Source organism: Microtus ochrogaster, chromosome 4 (assembly GCF_000317375.1).
Source record: "Microtus ochrogaster isolate Prairie Vole_2 chromosome 4, MicOch1.0, whole genome shotgun sequence".
NCBI lineage: Eukaryota > Metazoa > Chordata > Mammalia > Rodentia > Cricetidae > Microtus > Microtus ochrogaster.
Window position 1 is genome coordinate 79544096 of NC_022011.1, and position 10585 is coordinate 79554680.

A 10585-nucleotide genomic window follows, 5' to 3' on the forward strand; every position below is an offset into this window, starting at 1 on the left:
AAAAAAAAAAAAAAAAAACCAACAACAAAGAAAAAAAGTTGCTGGGAGTGGTGGCATGATTGCTCCCCAAGCACGCATTACTATTATACCTCGGTATCCATGGAAACTGGCTCCAGGACCACACCGTGTGTATCAAAACCCAAAGTCCTGAGTCCCTCATATAAAATAGTGCACATTTGTCCACAACCCGTACCCATCTTCCTGTATACCGCATTTATCTTTAAATAGCTTATCATTCCTCATATAAGCTCCAAATACTTGCATGCTGTATTATTTAGAGAGTATTCACAAGTCTGTCTTAGTACAGATGTCTTCAACCTTGAAGCTGACTGAATACACAACTGTGATTGTTGGGTTGCTACAATACACAGACATACACAGATACATACATAAACCATATCTACACAATCACATCAATATTAACCTAGATTTCTGAGCCACAGCAAAAAAAAAAAATCAATGTCCAATGCAGGAATGGGACGCCATCTGTCTGCCTTTTGTGTTACCCTGCATCCTAGTGTGTCTTTTACATGACACGCTGGAACTCATGGGTTCGACCTTACTTATTTAGTCATAGGAATACACCACTCAGTTCACTATTGCTCAGGGTTGGTAGCTCAGGAAATTGAGGCAAGAGGATTATTTTTAGCTAGAGAAAAGAAAGCCTGGGCTACATAGTAAGTTCCAGGCCAGCCTGAGCCACAGAGTGAAAAAGCAAAGAGGGGGGGAAAGGAAGACAAGAAAAATGAGTAACAGGAAGAGATCAAAGGGGAGAAAAGAAAGAGAACTGGCCAATACTGCTATTGAGTTACCTATCCCACATAGGTTTCTCAACATCCGCTTTGCTTTGTTACTGTTTGTTTCATTTTGTAGCAGTGTCTTGCTATGTAGCCCAAGGCTAGCCTGGAATTCACCATGTAGATCAGGCTGGCCTCAACTCATGATCCCCCTACTTCAGCTGCCCTAGTGTTGGGATTACATAGTATTTATGTCCTTCACACAAGTGTGTTCTCCCCCTGGGTCTGACTCTTTCTCATTGAGGATTATATTCCTTGGGATTTGCAAGTAGTTTTCAGATTTATTTTTAAAGAAGGAAAAGGCAAGTCTCAGAGTAAGATACACATCCCTACCTTGAAGCTAAAGCCCAGCTTGAGGTTGTACAGCCAGAATAAGGTATGGATGGTCCCAGAATCTTTTCAAACAAGAGCTATGTACAGAATCCTTGCTAAACTGAATTCAACTCAATAACAATAAAAATTAACAAGTGTGCTGTAGCAGTGAAATAACATGGCTGGGGGTCCCCACAACATGAGGAACAGTATTAAAGAGTCACAGAAATGGGAAGATTGAGAACGACTGGTTTAAATCTACTTTTCATCTTTTTCTGGTGCAAATAATCTTTTCCCAGTTTTTTATAGTAAATGAATTAGCCTAAACCCTCTTCGTTTCTAACTATCCAAAACTAGGCCAGTAAATATTATTCTATGTCTAAGCTTCCAAAGTAGCATGCAATGTTCAGTCACATGACTTCAAAAGAAGAATCTTCATGGCACTTCAACATAGTAGCTTCAACATAAAAGTGCCCTGCATGCTAGCTCACTGAAGTGAATGATCTTACCCTTCTTACTTTACATGGGAAATGAACAGCCACAATGATGGACAGCCATGGGGATGGATAGCCATGGGGGATGGACGGCCATCGGGGAATGTTTCTGGTACTCTGTGAAAGACTAAGAAAGGGTATGTGATCTAAAGCCTTTGGAGGAACAAAAGATTTCCCTACACAACAGGTACTCGGTGGTAGCCATGCGTACCAGCAGCTATGTGAGGGACATACCTGGAGCTCCAGAGTTTGAAACACAAACTCTAAAGATGTGATGTCCACCAATAATATATTCTATTACCAGAAACAATGGATCAATGGCTAAAGTACCCACAACTAAGCATGTGGTCCATGTCCAGTACACAATAACTTAGCAAGCATATCGCTCTGAAAAGCAGTGTTCTTTAAAAGAAAAAAGTTGTAAAAAAAAAAAAGTTGAAGAACACGCTAGTCCTTTGTCCAAGATAATGAGAAGCAGTGGGGTCAGGCTGTCAGCGGACAGCATGTTTGCTCTCTGCAGCCTTCTACTTCTGAAAACCAAACTCGTAAGATCCAACATCAAAAACAAAACAGGCAGTTTTGAAGCTAGATATAATTTTACATTTCTTCTGAACTTTACAACAGCCCCAAACTGAATTCATACCTAAACTGCTGCTTAACTTTGATTATAGAGATGCTTCCGTTTGTGAAAGGGCTTTTAATGGGCCACACAATTCTGTTTATTAATTCTGCCTCCCAGAGATGCAAGTGGTCAGGTGAGGGCCTCACTCAAATCCCTCCCCCTCCACCCCCCACCACTGTGTGCCAGATAGTTCCAGGAGTCAACACGTTATCTAGCCTTCCGAGAGCAGCATCAAGCCGAAAACCAGCTCTCTGCCAGCCTCTCTGGCCAGATAAGCCTCCTGTCAGGGGGAAAATTTATTTGGGTTTGGACTGTGGCTACCACATTTGAGGTGATTGTTATGGCTAGGAAGGATCTGGAATCAATGTGGATTCAATGTGCTGGGCAGGGCTCTTGTTTTCTCCAACCATAAAACTTGAAGGAGATTTAAATCAGTGTCCACTGACAAGGCTCTATCCCTGCAGCTCCCGGGGCCAGCTTGATGTCATCAGGGTGGTATCAGAACGGCCGGAGGTCAGCGCTCTGAATGAATAGCAAACAGCTATTTGTCTCCATCCAACATGATAGTGAATCTCTCTCAAACAATGGGGGACAACTCCCAACTGCAAACCATGTACACCTTCTGGTCTTTTCTGGGTACATAACTTGAGGTGTATATATCCCCGTTTGGATAGTCACCCTTAGGAGAAAAAAAAAATTTCCCTTGCTAAACTTGACTAGGCGTTCCAAGCTAAGCCACGGAACAGGAAGTCTTAATTAGGTGAGTTTCTTACTGGACAATCCCTAACACTCTTCTTTCTGAGTTTATACATTTGGCAAGCCTGCACCTAACCTAACACTTTTTTTTAACCAGGTCAAAGCCATCCTGTGACCACGGTGTCATCAAGTAGATGCAAGGAAACAGGACCCAAGAGCCCCGGCTTCTTTCTGAGCCTTGAAGGGAAAGACTGACAGGGGCTGCTTCACTTCCACACCCCACTCCTTTCTCTTCTTCCCTCACAGATTGACATCTGCCACAAAATCTGCATACAGCATTGTTCTCCCCTTAAATGATTTGGTTTTGTGCAAGAAGCTTTCAAGCTATAGTTACATAATCAAGGAGGTCCAGGCACAATGGCACCAGGTAGGCAGATCTAGGGAGCCAGCTTGGTCTACTTAGTGAGTTGCAGACAGTAAGGCTCAAATGAAACCAGAATCAAGGAGGAAGACTTTGGTGGAGGATCTGGACCTCTAAGATTGGAGTCATTTGTTCCAGAAGACACAGCTCAAAGGTACTATAAGAACTTATGAATACTATAAGAACACAGACAAGAAGGTATAGGCCTTCAGTTCTAGGATATTAGAGGCAAAGGCAGTTGAGGGAGATCCAGATAGGGAATTCCAGGCCAGACAAAGACAGGGACCCTGTAGAAAGGGAAGGAAAGAAGGGAGGAAGAAGGAAGGGAGAGAGGGAGGGAGGGAGGGAGGGAAAAAAGATATTCAGTACTCATGAATTTTTTTCATCCATAAGAGGTGAACACTAATTATTTTCCATTTTGTAGATGAGGAGCCTGAAGCACCCAAGAGGTTGAGGAATGTCTGCTGGAGAGTCAGAATTCAGAAACAAGCAATCAGGAGCCACAACTCCTGTGTTTAAACTACCACAGCAGTCAGGGCTTCCGATTAATTAATAGGGGGAAAATTACAGAATGATTGTGAACGGAAGAGCAATAAAAAAATCTTCAAACCCCGGTATTCATCAGGCTGCAAATTCAGCAGGCTGAAAAAGAGAACAAATAAAGTGAATTCCAGACTAGCCTGGTCTACAGAGTGAGACAGGCAATGGAAAGAAAGGAAAGGATGGACAGATGGAAAGAAAGAGGGAGGAAGGGGGGAGGAGATTGGGAGAAAGGAGACAGAAAGGGTGAAGTAACTTAAGGCCATGGGTTTCTTTTTCTCAGTTTGCCATCTACTTTAGGAAGCCTGGGGAGTTGAGAGCAACTCCACGTTCTTTCACTTCATGGCATATTTATTCCACGAAGATGCCAATTTGATATGTAAAGCAGGATTCGTCCTCCCTTCCAGCATCTGTGCAGGGGCTGGGATTGGACTCGTGGACCTGAGTGACTCCTGCCCTCCTCCCACTACACACATACAAGCTCGCAAAGTAAGCTCTAAGACAAGTGTAGATGGTGCAAAGACCGCGAAAGGACAAATACCCACGCGTTACACTCATTTAACATATACCGTACTGTTCCCATATAGGAGTTGTGGAACTACATATTGTCAGAGTCAACCACCTTGGTCCCACCCCTCTCTCATCCTCAGCATCGTTCCCAGGTCGTGAAAAGAGTGGGCTCCAGCTGCTAGGAGCCCAAGTCAGTGTGCAGACCACACACTCGGCAGAGCGCTACCTTCATCTCGAGATTGTATCCCACGTCATTCCATCCCATCTATTCTATGCTATACTATTCGACATTGAATATTGAAATCTGCCTTCTTGCCTGAAGACTGGACAGAAAACAAATGCAGGGGCATGTGAAGGAGCCTGAGCTCAAGTTAGAGGGCAGCTTAGACCACATTGCAAGGCCTTGCTGAGAGAGACAGCAAGAATGGCAAGCTAAATCAAAATTCTTACAGCCTTTAAACTGTATAATTAAACCTTGTATGATTAATATATAATGTCCTGATGCAGCTGCCCATGGTGGCACACATCTGTAACCCCAGCACTCTGGAAGGAATCTATATGGTGTGTTCTAAGAAAACTGATGCCTCCAAAACACAAATGAATAATTGTTATTATTTCACATCCCAAATATCAAGGCACTTTAGATGGAGCTATGCAGTAAAATCCCTTTTCTTGTGGAACTCTCATTCTGTGTGAGGGGGTGGAATAACCCATCCGCATAAAGGATATCCAGAATATTGCAAAATAGAGCAACGTATACACAAAAAAGTAGAACAGGGTAAAATAATAACTCAAGAACTGTTCTATGTCTTTAATAAATAAATAAATAATATAAAAAATAAAACATAAAAAAACTAATGTAGAAGCCTAACACACAGCCTTCCTCATAATGTGCTTAGGAATGTGATTAGTTTTCTCTACCAAGGTTAAAGCAGAAAAAAAGAGAACAATATATAGAAAGAGGGGAAGGAAAAACAGAGAAACACTAAGAAAAATAAAAGTGAAGTTTGCTGGTCGGGAAGACGGACATTAAATAAAAAAAACAAAACAAGTAAAAAAAACTGTTCTATGTCAACAAAATATTGGTGACTGAGGACCTGGACAAGAATGCTCCTGGAAGCTGGATGGGTTGCAGGCCACTGGATCTACATATAGTGATGGTGTATCTCAAGAGACAGAGAGAGAGAGAGAGCAAATGGATTCCTCTAGGACAGCTCTGTGTGGCTTCACTGTGACAGGGATAGAGGAATTGGGCAACAGCTAACTGTGATCTTAGACTTGTTATAAACACAGCTAATATTTTTAAAAGTTCTTGTTTGATGGACACCAAATGATAAAGATTTGTATCCCTCTTTTTCCTCAAATTTCAGGGCCCAGAATCCTGCCTCAGTGTGAGAATGCTAACCAGGGCCAACTGTACTATGATGTGTGTCCCGGTCACTTGAACAAGGCTCATTGGGCAGCCTGGAGAACTATGTGTTCTTTACGAGAGCCATCACAACCCAGAGTGACTTTAACTGTCTTCATTACTCCCTTCCAACTGTGGCCCCAGTTGGCGTTTCCGCAGTTAGACATAGAAAGAAAATGTTTAAATTCTGAAGTCAATAGAAAAGAGCCACTGGGGACAAAGCAATCGCGGTTACAGGCAGACCAAATACCTCCGCTTCCCAGCAAGAAAGCCTCCATTGTAACAGGGATTTTACCCTTTCTTTAGCATTCCTAAGTAACAAAAGAGAGGGCTGCAAACTCACGATAATTAGCGATAGTTTTACTTGCACCAAAATCACTCCTATCTGGTGCTCAATAAAACGAAATAATCTTTTGTACTTCCCTGAAAATGGCTACTATTTTTGAGCAACCAAAAGTCACTTCGGTATATTAAATGAATGACCCATAATTGGTGCATTGTTCTGATGTTTATCTAAGACTCCGCATGAGTGGTTTTCCTTGATGCTAATCCCATTACGAGTAAAATGGACTGCAGTTTTGAATCTTTCTGTTCCTTTAAGAAAAAAAATGGGCAAGTTGTTTAATATCGGATGCCATTTTACAGATGACCAGATTGAGTAATAAAATAACTGGAGGGTGGGGGTGTGAGCCTATACCTGTTTCAAAGCTTTTAATACAGGCAGAAATATTCCTCAGGGTGTAGAATAACCAACAGTACCTGATGCATATAAAAATATAGCAGGCAAAAGGCCAGAAGCATTAAGCATCTCTTCTGTCACAGGAAATTTATGTTGGGCGGGCAGGAGGCCTGGCCTCAAATTCAAAGTCCACCTGCCTCCCTCCCTCAGCCTCCCTAGTGCTGGGATCAAACGCCAATGCCTATTTCATATTGAGGTCATGGACAATCATTTATTGGGACCTTAATCCTTTTGCCTTTCTCCATCCATTCCCTACCTTCCCCCCTCTCCACCTCCCTAAGAGGACTCCAGCACATCATTCTTTGTCCCGGAAAGGAATTCCTGGAATGGACACAAGGTGTTCTGCCGTAGAGGGCAATGCCTTGGCTTCAGAAACTTGAAAGAGTAGGGATCACAACAGTGAGGTCTGGTCTCACTGGCAGAGCTACAAATAACAGAGCTAAGCTTCTTGATCTTCAAATATTGGGAAAACAAATTATCTGGAGTTTCTACATCCATTATTTTCTGCGAATTATTTATAAGTATTTATAAGTATCTGACAGATCAAGATCCATTTCTGCCATAACCTTACTTCTAAGAAAAGGGAAAGAAAAGTCATCATAATTATAAGCTTGATTTGGGTTTGTCCACAGCAATGACTCCGAGTCAGAATAACTGCAAGGGAAAATATGCCTGGCTGCTGGTTAAGTCTTATTCACCACTTGATCACATAAGGAACACTAAAGCAACTATAGCTTCTACATGTCCAAGCTGATGTTTAAAACAGCTAAGCACCAGCGATTAGCACTAGCCACTGACATCACACACATAAAGACAGCTCGGCATGGCACACTATACAGAGGATTGTTGCTTTTGATGGAGCATTTGATTTGATCCTCCTAGAAGATCTATGCATCTGTTTGTTCTGCCTATCAGCCATTTTCAACCAAAGCAGCAAGGCTCCAGAAGACATTTGGCAATATTTGAAGACATTTTGGGTTATCACAATGAGAACATGCTACAGACATATCCTGCAATACACAGAACATCACAGAATTCCCAGAAGTAAAAGTCTTTTTAGAACCAACTAATTTCCAGGAGATCCAGGAGGGGCGGATGGATGAAAAACAGGGAATGCAACAAACAAAATCCAGACTCAAATATTCTAGGACAACTGACATGACTTTTCCTCCTTACCCTCCTTTCTCCCCTACTCCCCTGCCTGCCACACACACACACACACACACACACACACACACACACACACACTTTCTAATTATTTATGTCTGTGAGCATTTGCCTGGACTTTTAAAGAAATCCTCCACAGGAAAAACCATAAGGAATAACTATTTAGAATACAAGCTATCAACTAGCACACACCTTTAATCCCAGTACAAGAGGCAGAGGCAGGTGGATCTCTCAGGTTGGACTTCAGACCAACCAAGCTGTACAGTCAATACAGCGATGGAAGTTGGTGAAAACCGATTCCTTCTCCCCAAGAGAGCCAAACAATGCTATGGTTCCCATACACACACAACACATACTAACGTTTTTTGGTCTTTGGGGTTTTTTTGTTGTTGTTGTTGTTTTTTTTTTTTTTTGAAGAACTTTTTTCCCCTTTCTTTTTTTTTTTTTTTTTTTCGAGACAGCATTTGTCTATGTAACAGCCTGGTCTGTCCTGAAACTCACTGTAGACCAAGCTGGGTTCCTTCCCTTTCTCACCATGGTGATATTCCACCCAGTTTTCCCCCAAAAGATCCAAAGCAGTTGTACTAGCAACATTGCCCTTGGCCAGAGGGTCCTCAGTGGAAATGTTCCAAAGACTGGCTTTTTACTCTCTCAAAGTAGCATTCCTTCAGCCCCAGTATGTTTGGAGTAAAGCTTCATTTTTACACATTTGTGGATAAGGGATAAACACATATGCACAGCCTGTGGGCTGGTGGCGTAGCTCCTGGGGCTCCTGGAGGATGGACCTTTCTCCTTCTGTAGTAGTAGCCAGACAAGCTGAGTGAACCCTAGTATGGCAGTCTTTCTTTGCAAGAGACTATAATGCCTGCCCCGCTGTCCTAATAACTGGCATTTATGATGTTCTGAATTCACAAAATGCCGTAATATACCATCCATCACCATTGCGTGGTGAGGGACCTAGTGCCTGTTACAAAATAGGAAGTCCTTGATTCATGTTGTGGCGTTCCAGGCAGGCAGGTGTGAACTTGCGCATGCACGCGCATGCGTGCGCACACACACCCTCTCAACTCTAAAATTGCCAGTGGTCGGCCACAATATCCAAAATGAAAGTAAGCAGAATGGCATTCCTGGACCTCCTGCCTCCAGGATAGCATTACAGGGGTGTACCACCACACCTGGTTTATGCAGGGCTGGGGATCCAACCCAGGTCATAACACGCAACCAGCCCCGGCCCGCGTTCTTATCCAGGGTCTCACTGTGTAACCCTGGCCAGCCTAGAACTTGTTATATCGACTTTGTGGTTGGCCTGGAACCCCTAAAAGCCTGCTTGCCTCTGCCCCCCATCTCACCCATCACTGCAGAGTTTTATATAAACCTCAAAGGAAACAAACTCCTCTTTGCTTATTTCATAGTATACAGTATAACAGTTTCTACTTTGATTGCTGTTACTTATCCATTATGCAGAGAATACTGTGATTTATATGCCTTACTTTGTGGCAATCAGTTACAAACCAATCTAGTTATCATTATGCAGAAATACAACTTCAAAACCTAACAAAATAGTCAAAAAAAAACAGAGAAAAACTAAGTCATTTTACCCAGCAATATAATAAGACTATAGATTTTGATGCAAAATGGATTTTTGTACTCATTATTCAATGATCTTTGGGCATTCTGCTAATGTTTAAAGTTTCTTTCTTCAAAAACTTGATGTGCTAAGTAAAGCAAGACAAACAGAACGTCTTAAAAATAGACTGCTATCAGTCCATCACCCCTAATCCACAAAAGAATCTGCCAAGAGATTTCAACAACAAGAGGCGTATTGTAGGCATTTCTGTCCATCAACAAATCTAACAAGTTGATTAAAATGCCAAAGGCGAAACTGAAGACAGTGCTGCAAAGACTGAAGCCGACTCACGGCAGTTTCTCTCATCGGATCCGTCGGGGCAGTCGCTGACGTGGTCACATCTGTACTCCCTGGGAATACACTGACCGTTGGAGCATGTCATCTGCTGACTTGAGCACGTGGTCCCAGCTGGGAAGGAAGAAGAATTATTTATTTTATTTCTGTGTTCAGTGTTCTTGCCTGTATGCCAGAAGAGGGCACCAGATCTCATTACAGATGGTTGTGAGCCACCATGTGGTTGCTGGGAATTGAGCTCAGGACCTCTGGAAGAGCAGCCAGTGCTCTTAACCTCTGAGCCTTCTATCCGGACTCTATAAATACACATTTAAAAGTCGAGCTGTGGCACCTTTAATCCCAGCACCTGCAGATCGAGGCCAACCTGATCTACAGAGTGAGTTCCAGGACAGGCACCAAAGTTACAGAGAGAAACTCATCTCGAAAACAAAATAGGAAAGAAACAAAACAACAAACACACACACATATTTAAAAGTTATATGACGGAGGGTGAATTAGGATATGGGAAAAGAATGGTAAGTACAGGGTACCAAGCTAACCAATTCCAGTCCTTGGGGGTCTAATTCTGTAGTATAACCAACCACAGTTGGTATGACCTAGCCCCGCCCAGTGTTAATGAAGAATCTGCTCACTGTGCGTCACCTCTAACAGGTTAGACTTCAGGTGTCAAAGAACCAGAAGAAAATGCCGCTCTCAACACTTACGGCAATTCTGTTGCTCATCGGCGCCATCTGAACAGTCCTGGTCCTGGTCACACACCCAGGAGAAGGGGATGCAGGTCCCCTCGGCAGGACACCGGAAAAAGCCTGATCCACAGGACCGGGGAGCTGGAACAAAGGAAAGAGGGCTTATGCTGGCGGACGTCTGCCCCCTGTAGCAGCAGAAGCTTATGCTGGCGGACATCTGCCCCCTGTAGCAGCAGAAGCTTATGCTGGCGGACATCTGCCCCCTGTAGCAG

The 10585-nt window shown here is 43.0% G+C and overlaps 1 protein-coding gene across 1 annotated transcript in view; it reads right to left on the minus strand.

The window, feature by feature from the left end:
* Window positions 1-10585, minus strand: part of Lrp2 (LDL receptor related protein 2) — a 128188-nt gene that overhangs the window by 88748 nt on the left and 28855 nt on the right. Inside the window, exons 3-4 of the mRNA XM_005346519.2 lie at window positions 10332-10454; window positions 9625-9741 (exon numbers count right to left, since the gene is read on the minus strand). Of these exons, the coding sequence (XP_005346576.1) occupies window positions 9625-9741; window positions 10332-10454 (240 nt within the window). The remainder of the gene's footprint in view (window positions 1-9624; window positions 9742-10331; window positions 10455-10585) is intronic.